The sequence below is a fragment of the Battus philenor genome, unplaced genomic scaffold, assembly GCF_028537555.1.
Source record: "Battus philenor isolate CCGP_79_NKW_IND1 unplaced genomic scaffold, ilBatPhil1.0.hap1 SCAF_4, whole genome shotgun sequence".
NCBI classification, from domain to species: domain Eukaryota; kingdom Metazoa; phylum Arthropoda; class Insecta; order Lepidoptera; family Papilionidae; genus Battus; species Battus philenor.
In genome coordinates this window covers 6,993,828-7,014,899 of record NW_027181704.1, presented here as the reverse complement: position 1 = coordinate 7,014,899, position 21,072 = coordinate 6,993,828, and the positions used below count along the sequence as shown (strand labels likewise).

At 32.4% G+C, this 21,072-nt stretch overlaps 4 protein-coding genes across 4 annotated transcripts; 2 read left to right on the top strand and 2 right to left on the bottom strand.

Moving 5' to 3' along the window:
* Window positions 1-259: 259 nt before the first annotated feature.
* Window positions 260-2,269, top strand: EMC10 (ER membrane protein complex subunit 10). The gene is made up of 5 exons (XM_068771795.1): window positions 260-419; window positions 533-700; window positions 798-1,072; window positions 1,899-1,995; window positions 2,118-2,269. The coding sequence occupies exons 1-5, from the start codon at window positions 372-374 to the stop codon at window positions 2,199-2,201; spliced, it is 672 nt and encodes a 223-aa protein (XP_068627896.1). The 5' UTR covers window positions 260-371; the 3' UTR covers window positions 2,202-2,269.
* A 646-nt stretch (window positions 2,270-2,915) lies between these two features.
* Dbp80 (putative ATP-dependent RNA helicase Dbp80) lies at window positions 2,916-4,839 on the bottom strand. Its single transcript, XM_068771681.1, has 2 exons — window positions 4,579-4,839; window positions 2,916-4,451 (listed from the first exon to the last, which is right to left on the bottom strand). Exon 2 carries the CDS (start codon window positions 4,441-4,443, stop codon window positions 3,046-3,048), a length of 1,398 nt encoding a protein of 465 aa, XP_068627782.1. The 5' UTR covers window positions 4,444-4,451; window positions 4,579-4,839; the 3' UTR covers window positions 2,916-3,045.
* A 3,775-nt stretch (window positions 4,840-8,614) lies between these two features.
* LOC137928757 (uncharacterized oxidoreductase YrbE-like) lies at window positions 8,615-13,760 on the top strand. Its single transcript, XM_068771718.1, has 7 exons — window positions 8,615-8,699; window positions 10,061-10,152; window positions 10,695-10,943; window positions 11,236-11,543; window positions 11,795-12,034; window positions 12,261-12,416; window positions 13,201-13,760. The coding sequence occupies exons 2-7, from the start codon at window positions 10,073-10,075 to the stop codon at window positions 13,338-13,340; spliced, it is 1,173 nt and encodes a 390-aa protein (XP_068627819.1). The 5' UTR covers window positions 8,615-8,699; window positions 10,061-10,072; the 3' UTR covers window positions 13,341-13,760.
* Window positions 13,761-17,682: 3,922 nt separating this feature from the next.
* LOC137928897 (uncharacterized oxidoreductase YrbE-like) lies at window positions 17,683-20,690 on the bottom strand. The gene is made up of 7 exons (XM_068771902.1): window positions 20,672-20,690; window positions 20,307-20,399; window positions 19,851-20,102; window positions 19,344-19,651; window positions 19,012-19,251; window positions 18,197-18,352; window positions 17,683-17,890 (listed from the first exon to the last, which is right to left on the bottom strand). The coding sequence occupies exons 2-7, from the start codon at window positions 20,384-20,386 to the stop codon at window positions 17,751-17,753; spliced, it is 1,176 nt and encodes a 391-aa protein (XP_068628003.1). The 5' UTR covers window positions 20,387-20,399; window positions 20,672-20,690; the 3' UTR covers window positions 17,683-17,750.
* Window positions 20,691-21,072: the final 382 nt, after the last annotated feature.

Sequence of the window (21,072 nt, the reverse complement as noted above, 5' to 3'; positions counted from 1 at the left end):
AGATTCTGTTTGTTTTTTTAATGGAGATAGTATTAATATTTTCGATAATTGAATTGAAAATTATTGACAATAACCAACAGAAAAGGCTAGTAAAAAAAGTTTTATTTGAGAAATTGCAATGAAATAACAAAAGTCCTATTAACAATAAATACAACAAAAACGCTTATGCAGCTTTTCGGCTGGCAGAATGTTTTTGGCTATTGTCATAACTTATTAATGAAACAACGATGTCTTATATTTTACTGACAGATCATTTCAACTTTAAATAGAAGTAAAAATTACAATTTAGACTAACCTTAACTAATTTAAATAAAACTAACAATTGAAAAAAATTGTATTACATGATATTTTGTATCAACAAATAATAAATTATGAAAAGCTTACTAATCATATTTACATTTACTTTCTTACAATTTGTGGTAATTATTTCTAAAACAGTATTTTTTCTCTGATATGGTGTCTTTCTTGTCTTTTTAACACGACCGTGCTAGTGTTTGTTGTGCGTGATTCATAATTCTTTTATTGTTTTTAGAATTGTATAGATTATGATGGATGGTTGAATATAGAAATTCAGCACTCACTAAACTGTATTGAAGAAAGATTCTGTAAAAGGGGAAATATTTCTTTGAAAAGCATTAGAGCTGGTACTTCTATAATTGAACAGATATCTTTTAAAAAACAGCATTTACAACAATTAAAGGTAAAAGTTCACCTGATAGCAACTTATAATTTAATATTAAAATGTATCATTACAGCTAAAAATATTCAATTATTGATTAACTTTAATAAATTTTCAGGAATTAGCAGAAGTTGATGGTTTTTACACTATTAGGTCTTTAGTAACAGCAGCTGATAGCAAGGAAGTTGAATTTTTTTCCTCTGTGAAAGCAAAAGCATTTTTAGATAATGGCTTGGCTGATGTTATCAATGCTTGGGTGTTACCTAATGGTGCTGTAATTGCAGTTAGCTTTCAAGTGAACAACTCATCAGAATCTCAGTTGCCTCTTAATATAAATAAAGAACATAAAGTTACATCAAACTTCTACTTACGACAAGTTGAGCAGGCAACAGTGTATGTATTTTTTAATCTCATTTATTATATATTATAAGTTTACAGTCTTCTTTAATATATTGCATTTATTACCTGCAGAATTTGAGGAAAGACCCTCCGTGTTCCTTGTCCTTCATAATGGAGATGACTGTGACCTCCTCGATCCTTACACCTATACTGGCACTCGGTTTCGACACAGAGCCCTCCAAATGCAGGACATTCTGCTACCAGGTGGATCACGCCCGGTTTACAGAAGCTTGAGCGATCCTCCTTGAGCTTAAACTTATGGAGGAACTCAGAGAACCCCCGTGCCCCATGATTAGCTGGGTCAAGTCCGTGTCCACCTCCATGTTACGGAGCGCGCGATAGGCCGCAACGGCGTCTGGGAAGAACTTTCGCGTTGTCGATGCCGTTGTCCCTTCCATGTACCTCCTATTCTATTTGTCAAGCGTTCCCAGCCTAAGTTGTCGCTTGACAAATGGTATGGGGCATTCCTCGTATTCCGGTCGTCTTTTACTCTTCAGGGCCGCGTCTTTAACTAGTTGGTTTCCCCTCTCGTTTCCCTTTGTCCCCACATGTGTTTTCACCCAAAACTAACATACTTACCATTTTCTCTTGCTTTCATAACATTCTCTTTTACTCTTACCGCTAAGGGATGGAGTGTGTTCTATCTTGCAAAAGTAGTTTGCACTATGTAACTTAACTTTTTAATTCAGTAAACCACCTAAAATTAGGAAATAGGAAAAAAAAATCATTGTAGTAATGTAGTTAATCAAGTAAGATAATGTGTTAGGGTTTGTTGTATTTTAACAATTAATTTAGATATTCATATTTTTTTCTGACTCAGGCCTGATACTGCTTCATACATACAAAAGCTTGAGCGTGAAAGAGAAGCTAGAGAAAAAGGAGATTTAAAGGATAACAGATCATTTTTAGCCAAATATGTGAGTACCATATCTGCCCTTTGTGTGTTTTTATATTAGAATGGGTCTATTTAGTAACCGATCAGAACATAGTTAAATAATTTACTTTAATGTGTTAATAAATGTATTTCTTTTTTTTGCAGTGGATGTACATAGTACCAATTGCTATTTTTGTCATGATATCCGGAGCTACAAATCCTGAAGCGCCTGCAGCAGCAACTCGCTGAAAAGTTTTATTTATTTATTTATACTAAATTATTATATTAAAATTGATAAAGGAATGTAGTGTAATTAACATTTTGTTTTATTTAATATGACATTTTTAATTGATAATCATGGATACTTATGAATGATTTAAGTTATTGAAAGTGATAGTAATGACAGCCCATCACAATACATTAATTTTGTGCTAACAGAGTTATTGCTATTTTGCATGTCAGTAGACTAAATATCAATTTATTATGTCTAAAATATGAGAATTAATTAGATCATTAACTTTTCTCTTCATAATGTTGAACTAGTTGAACTCTGAACTCAAACGAAAAGCTACCCCCTACCTAACCTGTTATCTATTTTGTACTCTATCAATTACAAGACATAATTTTTTAATTGTTGTGTTTAAAGCATTTCTTAAATAGCTATCTGTAACCCTAATAAGGCTTATGCTATTGTTTTCAGTATGTTTTCATCTTATATTGCAAAAACCTTAAACACATACTAAAGTTATCAAATACATTTCTAAAAAAATGTTCCTACTTAACAATATAACAGAAATAACTTGTTCTTGGTGGCAATACTTAAGTTTCTTGACTATCTAGTAATACTTTATAAATTTAAAATGTTTTTCACATAATAAAAATCTTGAATAACTAAGTTTTTTGAGTTTTAAACAATTATGTAACAATATTTAAGACAAAATGTGTTAAGGCAACAACTTTAAAAGAAATAAATAAAACCATGAGTTTCCATTATATGTAATAAAAGTCTGGACTTTTGGAAGTAACAAATCATTAAATAAAGATTTTTATACACCATATTATTTAAGCAACTATAATACATAAAAAATGTAATTCAAGCACCAATTTTTTCGATTTCTTCTGCATCTTCAATATCTAGCAGATGAATTTTTTTACCAAAATGTGCCTCAATGTCCAAGCAAATTTGCATTGCTTGAGAGGTGTCAATCAAGTTAATTGCTATCCCTGCTTTTCCAAATCTACCAGTTCTCCCAATTCTGTGCAGATATGTTTCACAATCAGCTTTCCTTTCCAAATCCATAGGCATGTCAAAATTTACAACTAATGTAACTTGTTCCACATCAATGCCACGAGACAGAACATTAGTTGTGATCAAAACTTTTTCTAAGCCATCTCTGAACCGATCCAGTACTGCTATTCTTTGTTCAACTGTCAACTCTCCTGACAGCACTGCTACTGAATGACCATCTCTAGACATTTTTTCTGATAACCAACTAGCAGTCTTTCGTGTGTGGCAGAATATTATAGCTTGTCCAATTGTAATTACACCATAAATGTTACAAATTGCTCTATATTTGTCATCCGCATTTTTGCATTTAACATAATATTGTTTGATATTGTCTAAAGATTCTTCTTCTCGCAAAAGTCTGATAATTATTGGATTGGGTATAATTATCTCAGCAAAGTCCATAACAGCACTGCCATAAGTAGCTGAGAAGAACATCATTTGACAAGTTGGAGGAAGATATTTATGGATATTTATACATTGGTCTTGATGACCTTGTCGATCAATCATTACATCAGCTTCATCTAACACAAATACCTTAATTTTGCTTAAGTCAAATACTCCAAATTTAACACCCCAGTCTAACATTTTACCAGGTGTGCCTATTATAATATGATCTGTGATTTTAGTACCTTTTGGTATTTGTTCACCTCTGACTGCATATTTGAGTTTTATTTCTGGGCAAAATTTCGCCATTTTTGCTGCTACTTCTCCCGTTTGAATTGCCAGTTCATATGTTGGGCTAAGGCACAATACTTGTGGATAATTTTTAGAAGGATCAACTCGGCTTAACATAGCAAGAACAAATGCTGCAGTTTTACCTGTTCCTGATTGAGATTGGGCAATCATGTTTTGTGGAGGATCAGCCAAAAGTGTCGGCAGAGCAGTTTCTTGAATTTTTGACGGCGCATTGAATCCCATTGCATAAACGCCTTTAAGTAAATTTGGTTTTAAATGCAGAGCTTCAAATGTTTTAACAGAATAAAGTGGTGAATTAGGATTTTTTCTCTGGATTTCAATATCCTGTTTTGATTCGACTAAACCTTGTCTTATAATTTTCATCAAAAGTGATGCTTCAGCGGGATTAGCGGTGTCCGGAACCTCTTCCGAGTCAGATTTCTGATCTTCATTCTTTGCTAATCCCAAACCTGCTACTTTATTTGAAATTTCCAATTCTTCCGCCTTTTGTCCCCACTGGCTTGCCATTGCTTTTTCTGGAAACATTTTAAGTTATAAATTTATAGACTTTATTAACATCGACAATTTATTTTGTAAATCAAGTATTGTTTACATATGTTCAGGTAATAACATTTATAATATTTTACACGCAAGATTACTTACTGTTTGATGCAATTTAATTATTACAAATGAAAGTTAAGCGCTCCAACCACAAAACTTTTATTTCTCGACACTTTTCTAAGTATTAAACTGTAGCAGAGTATGCTTTGTCTCTCGATTACAGATTATATATGGCTTTGCTCTCTCTTTCAACGAAAACCAGTTAACAACGTTCCGTATTACAACAAAAAATTTTTATTAGATGCTTCAATATTTAAATACGCCTTAAGTATAAATAATCTTAGAAGATTGTTTACCATATATATCAGTAAGAATGTCATAGGCCTGAAGATAAATAAGAAGGTAAGGCCTGTGCGTTTCACCAACGAAGACTTATACCATTTGTGGAAATGATTATAGTATAGCGTTAGACTAGGAGGCAAAAGCACATTAATCATATGATTTAATAATTCCTATCCCTTCGTTCAAAACAGAAGTGTCGTAGTCCAACAGAAAACTAAACAGGAATAACAAAAACAAATACAATATATTTTACAGTGATCATTTTATTCATTCATTTAAAGTATTATGTTATACTGAATAATAATTATTCATCAAAATTAGTTTTACACTTTCTTTTTCATGTAGTTGACATGGGTTTTAATTGATGGAAAATTTAACTTATTTCGAGATTTTTTATTTTGTAAATAAGATCAGAAAGTGAATAAAGAAATGAAGAACATTTACAATACGGCTGCAAGGATATTTATTACTATTTCTCTTTTTTGTGTTTAGTTCAGCCATCGTTGATTTCACCTATTTAAATGGGTGTGCGCAATGGAGAGACTAATTTAGGTTTAGATAATTTAGCTCAGGCTTGAAATGTTCCGTGTCTCGTCTTTGAGGATCAAAATCGATCGTTATTTTTCCAACAGGTTTTTAAGTATTTGCGAATAGATTTTCTATAAGACAAATATTTAGTGCAGTGACAAGAGAAGCCTCTGCAAAATTCATCAGCGTACAATTTATGTTTTTTTTTTAATAAATTTTTCATTTTATATAAAAAATTCATTGTATAATTTCATTTCGAAAAACATTACAATTAATCTTTTTGGGAATATACTGCAAATTTTCTAAATTTTCGATTTGGTCACAAGTTATATTATATTTTAGGGTTTCAGAAAAAGGTTGAGGTATTTTAATAAAAGACTTTTTTTTGTATATTTATATAAAATCAATAATTATAACGATCATCATCATCACGTCAGCTGACAGACGCCCATTGCATGGCATATGATTCCCCTAAAAATTGTTACAGTGAGTATTCTTAACCTAAAGTAAATCGTCGGTTCTCCTAATGTCGTCTACACAGGCCGCGTCTACACTCTAGAATCCTCCGGTTCCAATGCCTGTGGGTTTTACGAGATGAGAATTTAGATGAGAAGTTATTCTTCGAGCTACGTCGGAAACCTTAGCTTTTCTGCGGATGCCCTCATTTCTAACTTGATCTCGCTGCAAAGCTGATCATAACAACAATTTAAGCAATTATGTGTTCGGCGTTGACGTTGAAGGCCCTCCCCCAAAAATTTGTCGGCATCGAATAAGTTATCGAGCGAGTTTTCGTATTAAGTATAGTTTGATAGAGCAGAAAAAACTTCATCTAATATTTCATCTTTTTTTATCATTATTTTGTGATTTAAACAAAAATAAATTTAATTGAAATGGAAATATAACAACATTTCACTTACTTTATTGTTGAGTTATTAAATATCTTTAAATAGAAACGCTATTTTGCGATTTTTTGATTAAAAATTAGTTTTAAGTATACTTAATGAAAAGGCCTGTTGTTAGTTTTTGAAGAAGTTGTACGTTAGATTGGGTTAATTTAGATTATGAACAATTGGCTTATTATTTTTTTACTAAAGAACAAAATCTTAGTGGGTTCTTCTGGTTGAATATATAGTTAGGCTATACTTTGTTATATATGGTTACTAATGTTTAAAATTATATATGTTAGTTTTTACTACAAATGATCACCACGTACAAAATAATAATTTTTTACTTTGTGTTGTTTACGGCAGAGGAACAAAATACACGAGAATGTATATTTAATGTAATAAGAAAAACTCATAGCCAGATAAATAATTTTTATTCCCCTTACCATATAATTAAGCCAATGCTGGAATACAAACAAAATAAGAGAGGATCTGAGAAAAAGTAAAAATGAGAATGGATTACAAATTGATTAAAAGTTTTTATCCATTGTAAAATTTTGAATAATTCCTTGGATGGAGATACATGGGAATTTGTGCGTCACTAGTTTGAGAATTTAGTATTAATTTATAATTTGGAGCGAGAAAATATTACCCACAGGTTCATACGACTCTTGCCCATCATGAGCAAGGTCATGGAGCGGATGGTGATTCGTAGGATCCGGTGGTACATTGCACTATATAATAGTGGCCACCAGTACGGCTTCATGCCGCAAAGGAGTACCGAAGACTTCCTTTATAACCTGATCCAGCAACTATGAGCTCTGTTGAAGGAGACGGAGATTGTTGCGCTGGTATCATTAGAGATAGAGGAAGCCTTTGATAATGCCTGCTATAAGTCGCAGACTGGCAGAAATTCGCTACCCTGCGAACCTGCACAGTCTTGTCATCATTCATCAAAATAAATTCATTTTACAATTATTTTATTGTAAAAATGTCAAAACAACGTCCGCTTTTTATTGGCACATATTGGGAACGATTTTTCGCCTAAGCCCGTGTAATGAAAGACTACCAAAAAATGAAGGTACTTAACTTTATATATCAAAAACTGCATTAAAGTAATACTCTCTTATATTAAAAGAAAGACTAATTAAAACTTTTTGCTAATTGCTTTTTATTCCGATTTGCCTTGTCAATTGTACGCTTTTAAATATGTATTATTTAAAATGCGTGTTTAATAAGTAATGCACATAATGACTATACTCTGGTTTGCAAGGTCGTACATATTAAAAGTTTATGTAGTATAATAACTCTTAGTAGCTAAAGTATTTCTGCATAAAATTTGATTTACCATAATAGTAATAAGAGCAGTGTTGATCATTTAAAAACAGGTAAAACTTTGCATGATTAATCACTCTATAGTAAAGAAGACATTTTTCATCATTAACTGGAAAAAAGTTAAAATTCAGGTTACTGCATTATCATTATTACAGCCGTCAGACGTCCACTGCAGGACATAGGAACTCCTATAGATTTCCAATAGGACTCAAGTTTTCCATAGATCTTGAACAGGTCGTCTGCCTACCTTGTGGGTGGATGTCCTCTCCTGCGTTTTCCGGGCCGTGGTCCCTACTCCAGAACCCTCAGACCACAGTGGCCTGCTATTCTGCGGGCTAAATGGCCTGATCATTGCCACTTGAACATGCCAATTTGCTGGGCTATGTCGGCTACTACTTTCGATCATCTATGAATCTCTTAATTCCAAATTCGATCTCGTAGAGAAATCCCGAACACAGCCCAATTCATAGCTAGATTTTATGTGTAATTGAGTTATTAATTATTTATTATCTTTTAGAAGTTCGTACATTTAATAAAACGCGCAGAGACCATAATATAATATTAAGTAAAAATAAGTTTTCTTTTTTCCTTTTATACCATGTAAGCGTGCGTAACATTGTGAAACCTATTGTTAACAGGAAGTCTATTAGATTTGTTTGTGCGTGACACGTAACGGGATTACGACTTTATTGTTATAATTAGTTAGCTTGTAGTATTATGTTGCTCTCTTAAGCTAAAATGTGTTGTAAGCAGTTTATTTGATGTCCTATTACACGTAATATAGATGTTATACCATGTCTTATTCCTTATTACGTATCATTCAAACTATTTTTGTGGTTTAAAGATATTCCATATTTTAATTTCCTAGATAATACTTTATATTAAAAATATCTAAAATTAATTCACTGCGAATGTTAAAAAACCATTAAATATTAGTTTTAAAGTAATAAAACTAATGAAAACGATATATGTTGTTTATTATTTTCACAATATATTTATCGGGAAGGTTATCTGCAATGTAATGTAAACGTTCCCGAGATATAAAACTATAACATGTATAAACATTAAAATGTAATTGTTATTTCAGTTCACATTTGTTTTGCTAAGCCCCTTTAGTCTCTAAGATATCTCAGGGTAAGAATGTGTATTTTGGTTTTTGATATATTATTGGCGAAAGAAACATTGAAAAATTTAATGTATTTATTAAATGCTTTAAAATATAGAAACTATTTATTAATTTTCGTTTGATAACTACTATGAACAAATTATAGTAATAATTTGTTATATTTATTTTCTATCGTTTGTTAATTTTTCTTTAATTTAATAGCAAGTTTAAATATTGTCTAGTTTCTGTTAAATGTCAACGCTGTCAGCCTTGCGAGCCTGTTACGGCTTTGTCGGCCATTGGGCTCGAAGCTGAAATTTAAATTTCTCCCACTGCAATTTCTGCTCGTTTTCTTGCGCCATTTGGATCTTATGTAGAGCATCTGTGTGACTCAGTTATACTGTTTCTTAGTCGTGTTAAAAGTAGCAGTCCTCCTTCTGTAGGCGTTGCCGTTTTCACCGCTTTTATGACCCACGGTGTTGAAGTTTCCTTATTTCTAAGGTTTCTTCTTTCTGGCTGCTATCTTACACGGGCGTGTCTAGTCCATGTGGCGACTCATATTGGTGTCTTTTTTGCTTCCGGGAGGCGGCGCTTGATCTTTTTTGGGGTTAGTGCGTCGAGTTGTGGTAAAGCGTAGCGTGGCCGACGCTTTGTGTTAGGAGGATTAACCTCTGATATATAATTCTCCCCTACGACGTCTAATTTGTTAAGGAGGAGTTCGGCGTTTTTGAAGTATCTTCTTGAGGCCTCTTCAAAAAATTCCGATATTGAAGGGAGGTTCTAATCGCTATGCATATTCAAATTCCGCTGGTATATTTTCGTGGCGGCTGCTTTCCGGGCGTAGAGATTTTTTTGAAGACTTGCAGGCGATTCAGTTTGCCCTTGTTGTCATGGGCGACATAGCTCCCGTAATACATTATTGGCCTTACGTAAGACTTGTACATTAATATTGTGTATTTTAGCGCGAGTTTGTTAGACGAACAGATCAGTAGGTGTAGCCTACGCGATATGTACGCGGCTTTGTTTCTTACGTTCTAGATATGTGACGTGAAATGGAGCTTGGAGTCAACAGTGACTTCGAGACACTTAAGCGATTTTTTCTATGGGAGTGTTCGGCCGAAGAGAGTGATGTTGTTCAGCTTTCTTTGTTTGTGCAATAGCTTTAATCTAAGCTTCTTTTTTCTTGTGAAGTCTCTCGTTAAGTGTATATTTTCGTTTCACTTATCTGGGTATTACTTAATAGGTTTGTGACCAATCAGACTAAAAAACGTTGATTTAATAACATATTAAAAAATGTGATGTTCTTTCTGTAAAAAACGTATGTTAAACGCATTTTTTAAAATTAAGTTAAAAAATAAATTTACTATTATTATTTATAAATTCTTTTCAGTTAACCTTCGTAATGGCCACCAAAAAGTTTGCCGGACCGTCGCCCTTTACCTTTACCGCCACATATCCGGAAGCGGACTTGTTACACACTGAGTACTATTTTTTTATTTCTTACCAAAATATTTTAACCTTATCCTTTATTACTGAAAATCTTGTTTTTTTTTTCATCGAATATTCATTTATCATTAGTATAAAAAATAAGTCATTTAAAAATACTTTATTAAAACAGCTTTACTAAAGTTATGTAAACATGTGGTATAAAGTACGATTACCAAACATTGAAAACAGCTAATAAAAATTTTATGTATTAGATTTAAAGATAAAAAAGAAACTATTCAAAAACTTGTTTTAAACCTGCAACAATATATTTAAAATGTTTATTGCTATAAAAAGCTTATAAAAGCAACGTCACTAATTTAATTTATCTCATCGATAAAGTCAAGAAACAGAGCATACATTATTGCAATTTAAAATTTCAATTTAATATATATTTATTTACGCATCATATTAAAATTATAATTTCATTCATAAAATGAAGCAACAAAATCATTGTTAGATTTCGAATAATGTATAAACTAAATGGAAGTGTTAATAATTTACAAATCAATAATAAATGTATTGTTGTCTATTTTCAGGTACTTGAACAATATAACCACAAATGATGAGAGGCCTCGTGCGAGACCAGTCGTGGCAGCCATCTTCGGTCTCGGTCGTGCTGGTTCCATTCATCTATCCAGTATTATTAATAATCCACGAGTTATTCTAAAGTACATCGTCGATGATCGTAGCGAAAGGTTTAATGAACTAAAGGATTATTGGAAGCTGACTGAAGATGTAACGTTTCTCACTTCGAAGGAAAGCGAGAAGGTCTACAAAGACAAAAGGTTGATATTTGGTAGAATATTTTATTAATATATCAGCTTTATGTATTGAACGCAAATTTGGTGCGGTTCAAGATTTTTCGCATCATTTTAGACTTTCAGTGCCGGACATATTCTATTGCTAATCCGCCATTCATTATTACAATTATTAAAATTTATATTTTTTTGCTCTGTTTTTTAGTAAAATATGTATTAAACTGTCTCCCACAAGAGACACGAGCTTTAATATTTTATAAATGCTCCTTGTCATTTATTTATATGAAAATAAGGTTCAAATACTCGTTTTGAATTACAGTGTTAATGTAGTATTCATCGGGTCTCCGACACATACTCACCATGATATTGTCGTAAAATCTATAGCCAACGACAAAGATGTGTTTTGTGAAAAACCTATTGCGGAGACTATCGAAGAAACTAAGAAATGCTACGAAGCTGCAAAGAAAAAGGGACGGAACCTTTTTGCTGCTTTTAATCGCCGCTTCGATCCTGCTTATAGAAGTTTGAAAAACAGGGTCAGGCAGGGAACTGTTGGACACGTCCAAATCTTGAAAGTAACAGCTCGCGACTCACCGTTACCATCCATTGACTACTTAAAAACTTCAGGTGCTCTTTCATTTTTCGTAATTCCTTGATACATTTTTTTTTTTAATTTTACTCTTAATTCATTGAATTTTTATATTATTATTTAAATTTATTAAATCGTGTAATGACATTATTGTAACGGCCTGAAACGACTTTTACAAAACATTCGGTTATTTATAAACAATAATGTGAAATATAAACAATTAACGAAGCATATAGAACAGAAGGTAACCAATATTTATTATCTTTAACGGTTATACTTAAATTTTCAGGTGGGGTGTTCCACGACTGTCTCGTGCATGACTTTGACATGTCTTGCTGGGTGATGGGCGAGCTACCTATACGGGTTCAAGCGTCTGCTTCCGCTCTAATACCAGATATTAAGGCCATCGATGACTTTGATACCATTGCATTCATTCTTACATTTCCTTCAGGCGCTATCGCTATTGGTGATAATAGCCGATACAGTGCTTACGGATATGATCAAAGGCTCGAAGTTTTTGGCAACAAAGGTAATTTGCGAAAAAAATAAACTTCAAAAATTTATGACTTATTTTTTACATAAATATTGTAATTACAAATAAAAATTGTTTATTGTTAGAATTACCATTACCAAAAGTAGGAATAAAAACATCTGGTCATAGCTAAGTAATTAATTTTTTTTTACAAAATATTTTGTTATCACTTTTTTGTTATTTGTGCTTATCAGAAAATAAAATGACTTTTAATTTATCTTAGGTATGCTGAAGGTCGAAAATGAAAAACCTTGCCCTTCGTTAGAGAGCTATATTGGTCACGAAGGTGTCAAAAACAATCCTATATACTATTCGTTCCCATCTCGTTTTAATGCTGCATATAAAAAGGAATTGGAGCATTTTCTCGACGTTGTACAATGTAAGTATAGTTTGTTTATATGAAACGGACTATTTAGTTGTGTCTGTCGAATATTATTGCACTCTAGTTTGGACGCTGTAGATAGTGAAAAACTATTGTGATTAAACATTAGGCCAAAATGTGGTCACTTATTTTAGCAAAGGGTAGCAAAGTAAGACTGGTCATTTTACTTACTTAATTACATACAATACAAACGGCAAAATTTGTTAATTTAAATATGACATATTTTATGAAAGTTTTGCTTAAGAAATAGTTTTAAATGCAGAAAAGTACAAATTATTTTGGAATCTAACCTACAGCGTTCGATGCAGAAGCATCATTAAGCTTCAAAGAATTGAGAATATGAGTGAGAATTCGGAGAATTTAGGAGATAGAGACAATCGAAAGAAGACATGCATTCAAGGGTGCATTAGCAGCAATCGACAGATACTATTTCACATCAGTATCTGTAAATTGCACTACCGTCAGAAGAAGTCGAGAGAACTGCCAGGACACAGAATTAACTGTTTTTGTCTCCTGACGCTTAATAATATATGATTTAGTGGAGTTGCTAAAATTGGGTGATGATTTGAAGTAATAATTAAAAGAGTCTAAGTAACAAGGATTGATGTTTTGAGGTGAATTACCAATTCCCAAGGACTTAAGAATTTAGCAGACTTTGATTGGTTACCATTATAGACAGAACTATGGACATGTTCGCGTTGTGCGTTTCTGATTATTTTGTTCCAGTGGATTTGCTATCTTAACTGTTTTCATATATGTATGTAAATTACAATTAAAACAGATGGTGACGAAATGGAAGTAACGAGTTGGCAGACCCTGGCTGTCAGCAAGATTGCGACTGCTGCCGAAGAGAGTGCTCGTACCGGCCAAACCGTAGAATTGGACTGGAGCATGGACAATATTCCAGCCGTTTACTCTTAAATTTCTTAAAAATTAATTTTTGACGTTTTTTCACCTTCTAATCATTTAATGATAAGTTTAAAACGAAAGCTTATTATACCTTCCGCTATATACCTATTTTTTAATGTTTTTTATCAATAGCCCAAAGCATCATTGTTGTAGCATATATTTCTGTACAAGGTTAGAAAGCTATAATAACTTTAATTGTTTTGATTTAATAATAAAATATTAGGTGCGGTTTGATGAATAGAACGTGATGCTGTAAATTAAAATTTGCTCACCCGAGAAAATATAATAATAGGTACTCGAAGTTTTTAGAACTGGCTAGTATAAAAATATTACTAAAAATATTGTCAATTATGGAAAAGAAGTTGTTATTGTTCTATTTACTGCATTTTGTGTTTTTAATACAACATATAGCTAATAAATCATTACGTTTTAGTGTCGTTATGAATTAAAATCTCAGCGATAGTCCACGTGAGCCACGTACTCTAACAGCGACAAACGTCGGAGCTGGAGTAGTAGTGGAGGAGTACATGATAGGTATCTAATAGATTCAGGCGTTACTTTGCGGAAGTCCTCCTTAAGTAAGAAAAGGACAAATATATAGCTACTTCCGCTATGTAGCAGTAGTCGTGCAGTAAAGTGCACCGTCCGCTGATAAAAGCGCATGCGGCAACCAACGCGAATTACACAACTACTACCGTTAAATCACTCAACACGTGTTTCACCCCTCCACGGGGCATCCTCAGTAGTAATGTTACACCGATTAGTGCCAAACATCGAGTGTTACAGCTTTGCTATTTATATGCCACCTCCTCCCCCACTACCACTCAAAGTCACGTGACCGATCTCGTGGGCTATTTTTATTATACCCTCTAGTACGCGTAAGTTATATGCGATTTTACGTAATAGATAGATAGAATATTGATTTGAACGAGTCCCGTGGTAAATTTGTCATAATGGAGAGGAGGAAACATTCACCTGCTCGTTAAATATAGTTCCAATACTCCCGTGTCTTATTATTTTTAACCGTTCTAACACGTCCAGCAATAATCGTGTGGTAAACTATATCCCGACTCTAAAATCTAAATCTAAATGTTTAGAGAAATGACATCTTTCAGGACAATCATTCCTTTACGCGGAAATATGTTCCTTATAACGAATGTTAAAACTTCGACCAGTTTGACCCACGTATACTCCATCACACCCACCACACTTCAACCTATAGACACCTGACTTCCTGCCAACCTCGGTTTTTTCTTTGCGGATGCAAATCGCATGCCGAATAGTGTTGTTAGTTCTGAACGCCACATTAACGCCGTTTTTCCTTAATATTTTAGATAATTTTTCAGGTATTGGTCCTAAATATAATAAACTAGATCTATTGGACAACGCGTCCAGGTGTCGCTGGGTATAAAAGGCCCTTCTCCTGTTGGTTTACCTTCATCTTAATTAGACCATCCACCACTCGCCGCTCGTAGCCATTTGCAACCGCAATTAAATAATTTATATTAAATTCTTTATTATAAGTAATTATGGGTATGTCATTAATATATTTATGTATGAATGAAAGACTGCAAGTTTATATTGCCAAGGATGACAGGAAGAGGATGGAATCACCAGATCCGTATTAGTTCGTTTTCTATATACCTCAAAAACATGCTGACAATGTTTCCGTTTGATCGTGATATCAAGAAAGTTAATTGAATTGTTATTTTCAAGTTTAAATTTAAACTTAATTTTTAGGATGCAATTTATTTAAATTACTTATAAAAATGTCCAGGTCTTGCCTTGTGCCCGTCCAGTATATGAGATCATCCACATAACTACAATAGTAAAGGATGTTACTGTTACCCACAATATACCTATTCTCATAGTTGTCCATCAAGATCTCCAACATCAAAGGAGATAACGGAGATCCCATAGCCAATCCCTCCCTTTGTCTATAATAACTACCGTTAAACCTAAAATAATACATGACAGAGTCTGACAAAAGTTATCCACCTTAATTACGAAAAACTTGACCATTGGTGGAGACAAATTCAAAATATTTTACATGATTATTATGGCGGTTTAGCCGTAGTACAAAAAAGTCGTCGCATTTTTTGGTGTCGTGAAATTATATTGAAATTCGACAATGGAGCCTGAAAGGCTATGTTTGACATTGCCTCAACTGATAAAACTTGGATCATTTATTATGATCCGGAAATCAGGAGACTTCTTTCACAGTGCGTTTTTCCTGTAGAAGAATTGCCTACATAAAGTGAGAGAGGTAGAAGATTTGCGATAATTTTGATCAACACGTTTTTGGTCGAACAGGTTATTATACAAAACCGCAATAGAAAAGTGTATTAGTAAGTAAGTAAGTACATTAACTTTTGTTTGCCTTTTGTTTTGGAAAAAGTTTGGAAGTAATATCCACGCAACAGAATCCTTCACCATAAGAAAACAACGAAATCGACGCTCTTCTTTTGGTGAAGGACTGAGTTTTCGACTATGAGAAGGCGGTTATCCATCATTCAGACGCAACGAATACGGTTTCAATATGTCAAAGATCGGTTACTATACTTGAAAGTGCTATGGTAAAGGACTCCGAAGTGGGAATAGTAAGTAAGACGAGGCCGTCTTTTTTACAATAATTTTACAGGGTGCAATGATGCAAATATTGTCACAAAGACTATAATGTAGTTGGTATTTATTTTAATTCTAGGTATTCTAAACACGTTTTAGTTTAAAATCTTCATTGTTCATAGTGCATCCGCTTTTTTAACTTTTATTTAAATATTATAGTAGATTTTCTTATAAGCAAAAGACTTTTTTTTTTAATTATACTGTATTTTTCCTTTTTTTATCAACATTGGAGCGTTCGTACACTTTCGTATATGTCGTACATATCGTTAAAGTTATATTTCTTCATCCATTTCTATTAAACGTGACACTCAGGAAATTTTGCGAACAAGCACAAAGAACAAGCAAAGAATAAGCTTAAAGTTTTCTTGTGGAGGTATCTATGTCTCTTCTAGATGGCGCCGCTAGAATTGATGGTTGTGATACCGTATAAATTGCGCCGGATCTCAAAGTATATGATTCTCTGATTTCATCCTTTGGATCATACTTTTCACTTAAAAGCAGATTAAGGACGATTACTTCTTTCAAATTCTGGGGACAGCACTTAAACTCGTTATACTATCGCTTTAGAGGGTGTTTTATTCATAAACTAATCCCTTTGAATTTGTAAAAAATGACAGCACGAAAATGTTCCCGTGGCAGACATATTTTTCAATAACACGCAATAGTTTCATAATACTAGTAAAATAATTTAGATGGAAATGATTTTTTATCAATATGTAAGTAGAAATACGAGTTTTACACATAAAAACTTTAAAAAAAGTTCCATGTTCCAAGATTTAGGATTAAATCCTTTAGACTGTTGATATTTTAAATTAAAAGACAAAGTTATGACAGAAGTTTTACAAAAAATGTATGAACCTTGCGTAGACAATATACAATTTCAGTATAAAGAATTATCCTTATTGAAGATAATATATATAAAGGTAAAATACAATATGTGTTACCTATCACAGGAGTTGACCCAAGTTCAAAGTGAGTGTATCGAAGTGGAATATTCTATACCAAAGGTAAAGGAAGGCATTCATATTTAATTTCCCCTTTTACGAGCGCCTGCAATAAGCTTTCTAGCTCATAGATTTTTTTTACAAAATTCTTTTTACATATAACGTTAATATGAGGTTAAATATTGCCAAACATTTAATCTACTTTTACTAATAGTACCATCGTTATAAAGCAGTGTTTAATAATCTCTTTTTTTATTCAGTGGTAGTTTATGACGTCATAGTTAAGGTCGCGGTAAGTCGCTTGATGCGAGCAGCGTAAAACTGGTTATCGCAACGAGCTAAGAGAGGAGGCCTATGCCTTGCAGTGGGCATCCATCGGCTGATGATGATGATGAATTCCCGTTGTGGTAAATCATGTTTTATGATCAATATCAATCCATAATCGCCAAAGTAAGAAGATGGTAGTGAATTTTGCCTTTAAACTTTGGTACAAAAATATATAATCTTTTGATGATTATTATTGTGTTTTTTCAAGTGTTTGTATGTTTTCTTCACCTTTCATGTTTAATATTGTATATTAATATATTTTGATTTTATGTTTTTATAATAGTTTTTAAAATAGAAATTATTGGAATCAATGAGTTAATGTATACTTTTAAGCTCGTGTTTATATTATATGGATGGTTCATATGTATTGTATCTATATGATCTTTAAGAACTTCGTTTGCTCTGTATATCTATTTTACGAGTTATTCCTAACACCAACAATTAAAATAAAAAAAAAATTATAATTGCAAGTAGTCATTTATTTCAAATCTTAATTAGGTCCATTCGTTCATTTACAATAAAGTGTTTATGAGTATTCGGCGGGGATTTCGTCTTTACTCCATTCAAGATTGACAATTGTTCCAGTACGCGCGCTTTTCTCTAGAGCTGTGGCAATCTTACTGACAGCCAGGGTCTGCCAGCTGGTTACATCAGCTTGGTCGCCATCTAATAAAAAATAAACATTGATTTAATTAGAACATCCATTTCAACAAATTTAATATATCAGTTAAAAGGTTTTCAACATCGTTCACGATATTTTAACCTATTTATATTCATATAGTTTTTGTTTTCTATATAGATCCAGGTGACTAAATAAAAAAGACTGGACTAATTGTAATAAAATAGGAGTTTATAGTAATAAAAATATGGTACATGATACATATGATTAAAGAAAAATAATATGGTGCAGTTATTGTATACAAGTTTACATATATTTATGTAGTGTAAGTGTACATAACAGTTTTTACTTACACTGTATGACGTCAAGGAAGTGCTCCAGTTCACCAGCATATGCAGCCTTGTAGCGAGAGGGGAATGAGTAGAAAATGGGGTTATGTTTAACACCTGTGCGAGCGAGCTGGTACTCTACTGATGGGCATGGTTTTTCATTGTCTACCTTAATCAAACCTGAAATAAACAATTGATCGATTACAGTACATTCAGATATTTTTACGAGTTGACGTCGTAGTAAATCTTTTAGTTCTTAATAAGTTTATTAAAAAACTTATTTATAGATTAAAATTTGTCGTCCGAATTTTTACATAAAATACATAGATTAAAAATAAATTTAAAAGTAGCCAATTAATCCATAAAGACAAAAGACATCCCTATGTACTATTATTAGCAAAGATATATTTATTATTTAACTAAAGAATCTATCTACCCAGGGTGGCGTTTGTAAAGACACAATCATGTTTAAATTTTTAATAGATAAGTTTTTTGGGTAGAGAAATAGAAATGTACTGTATTTTTATTAATTATGACATTAAATTTATTAGTTACTATCTAGTGAATCAAATTATTAACTTTAATAATTACTATTAATTTCAAAATTGTGTAGTAATTATTATTAACGAAATATATATTTTATTGTATAAATATTACTCGCAACTGACGTATAAATCCTTTTTTACCGATCACGGAATTCACTTGATATTGAAGAAAATTATTTATTTTAACTGTGCTAGAAATCCCATTTTGTGTAATACGTGGAGTAAAGAAAAATTATTCGCATATAAATTATATTAAATTAAATTTAATGAATTGCTTATTTTGGTGACGTTTACCTTTGTTTCCAAAAACTTCAAGTCTCTGGTCGTGACCGAAGGAACTAAAACGGCTGTTGTCACCGATAGCAATCGCTCCCGATGGGAAGGTAAGGAGGTAAGCGATAGTGTCGAAGTCATTGATGTTTTTAATTTCTGGGATGAGAGCAGAAGCTGCAACTTGCACTTTTGTAGGAACTTCACCCAGAACCCAGCAGATCATATCAATGTCATGCACTATGCAATCGTGGAATACACCCGCTGAAAATAAAAAAAAAATTGGTATTTATATTGTTTTGCCTATCTCGGTTTTGCCTTCGATTTTTTTTAAAATATTGATTATAAATTCTTACCGGATGACTTAAGGTATTCAATGGGAGGCAGAGGAGAATCTTTTGTGGTAGACTTAATCATTTGGACATGACCAACAGCTCCTTTCCTGACTTGTTCTTTCACGCTTCTGTATGATGGATCGAAGCGGCGGTTATAGGCACAGTATAAAACGCGGCCCTTGCTCTTCGCAGTTTCGTAACATTTTCTTGTGTCTTCAATTGATTCGGCGATTGGTTTCTCACAGAAAACATCCTTGTTGTTATTAAGTGCGTTGACTACGATCGCGTGATGTGTACTTGTGGGAGTCAGAACGAAGACTACGTTTACACTGAAAATTTAATTATTGGTCATGTAACTTTATACACAAAATACATTTTGTGGATTTCATATTCAGAGAACTCTTTAAAACGTTTGTCATATTTTAATAAAGTTTATAAGGACAACGTTGGAACATTATTATTTATGTTTTCAAACTTTTTTTTTTATAATAATAAAAAAGTTTTTGAAAATTTTTAAAATCTACAAACCTCTTATCCTTATACACCTTTTCGCTTTCGTTAGATGTGATGAAGGTGATGTCATCGCTTAACTTCCAGTATTTTTTTAAATCGTCGAATCTGTCACTGCGGTCGTCGATAACATATTTCAATATAATTCGTGGGTTTTTAACAATGCTGCTGAGATGAATAGACCCCGCACGTCCGAGACCGAACATAGCTGCGACTATTGGTGCGGCGTTTTTCCTTCCATTGTCTTTAATTGAGACGTTGTTCAAAAACCTGGAATTTTTTTTTGATTGTATAGAGTCAAAAAATAAATCAAAAGTCTTATATTATAATTTATTAAGTTCGTTGATTTGATTTATATATTTGAAACATATCTTTAATACTACATATTTCTTAAGTTTAAACTTCTATAAAGTTATTTCATAACAGTAATAAATATCAATTTAAACAAATTAATAAAATATAATTTTTACTTACTGTGTAAATAGGTAATCATCATCTTGGTAAGTTAGATCAAGAGTGTAAGGTGATGGTCCTGCAAACTTTTGTGTAGCCATTTTGTAAGAATACCTTGAAATTAAAAAAATAGAATATTATATTTATAAAAATATTCTTATGTATGGGAGACCTGTTTTATTAATATTATTTAATTCCATAAATTTAATAAAAACTGAATAAATCAGAATTAATTCGTTCAAAAACATGAACATATGTTCAAAAAATATACTTAATCATACAGGTGAAACTTAATTTTGACTTCGAATTATAATGTAATTGAAAAACAAATGTAATTAATCCTAAAGATTATTAAAAACAATGTGAGCCGTTCTTTCACCACTTACCAAATATGGGCCGCAAGTACGATCTGCAAATCCCAATGTTAAATGTGCACAATATTAAATTAAGTATTTATATAAAGCCACGATTTGGGCAATATCGGATAACCTATTAGATAATTTCTTAATCTGTAATAATGTTTATGTAAACATAAACTACATATGTACATGTTATCACATTATGGGTATCGTATTCACAAGTTTTTAAAAATATGGAATAATTTATGTTGTTTAACGTAAATTTAAAAATAATAAGCCTTGTTTCGTTTTTATTCCTATGTGTATAACTTATCTCTATTTTAAATGACGCCTACGAGGTTATCTCTATTTTTTCTTAAAAATTAGTTAATATGTGCACGTGATAAATTATCATTGTATATGCTGTCGGCAAAGCAAATTCAACATTT

What these genes read in the sequence shown, in the direction of transcription:
- EMC10 (XM_068771795.1), top strand. Translation starts at nt 372, where the DNA reads ATGAAAAGCTTACTAATCATATTTACATTTACTTTCTTACAATTTGTG. An exon ending in TTACTTTCTTACAATTTGTG is followed by an intron (nt 420 to 532) that starts GTAATTATTTCT and finishes TATTGTTTTTAG; the next exon opens with AATTGTATAGATTATGATGG. An exon ending in CAAGTTGAGCAGGCAACAGT is followed by an intron (nt 1,073 to 1,898) that starts GTATGTATTTTT and finishes TTTCTGACTCAG; the next exon opens with GCCTGATACTGCTTCATACA.
- Dbp80 (XM_068771681.1), bottom strand. Translation starts at nt 4,443, where the DNA reads ATGGCAAGCCAGTGGGGACAAAAGGCGGAAGAATTGGAAATTTCAAAT.
- LOC137928757 (XM_068771718.1), top strand. Translation starts at nt 10,073, where the DNA reads ATGGCCACCAAAAAGTTTGCCGGACCGTCGCCCTTTACCTTTACCGCC. An exon ending in TGACTACTTAAAAACTTCAG is followed by an intron (nt 11,544 to 11,794) that starts GTGCTCTTTCAT and finishes TTAAATTTTCAG; the next exon opens with GTGGGGTGTTCCACGACTGT. An exon ending in TTTTCTCGACGTTGTACAAT is followed by an intron (nt 12,417 to 13,200) that starts GTAAGTATAGTT and finishes CAATTAAAACAG; the next exon opens with ATGGTGACGAAATGGAAGTA.
- LOC137928897 (XM_068771902.1), bottom strand. Translation starts at nt 20,386, where the DNA reads ATGGCTACACAAAAGTTTGCAGGACCATCACCTTACACTCTTGATCTA. An exon ending in TGAAGTTTTTGGAAACAAAG is followed by an intron (nt 18,353 to 19,011) that starts GTAAACGTCACC and finishes TGTTTATTTCAG; the next exon opens with GTTTGATTAAGGTAGACAAT. An exon ending in CTTCCTTGACGTCATACAGT is followed by an intron (nt 17,891 to 18,196) that starts GTAAGTAAAAAC and finishes ATTTTTTATTAG; the next exon opens with ATGGCGACCAAGCTGATGTA.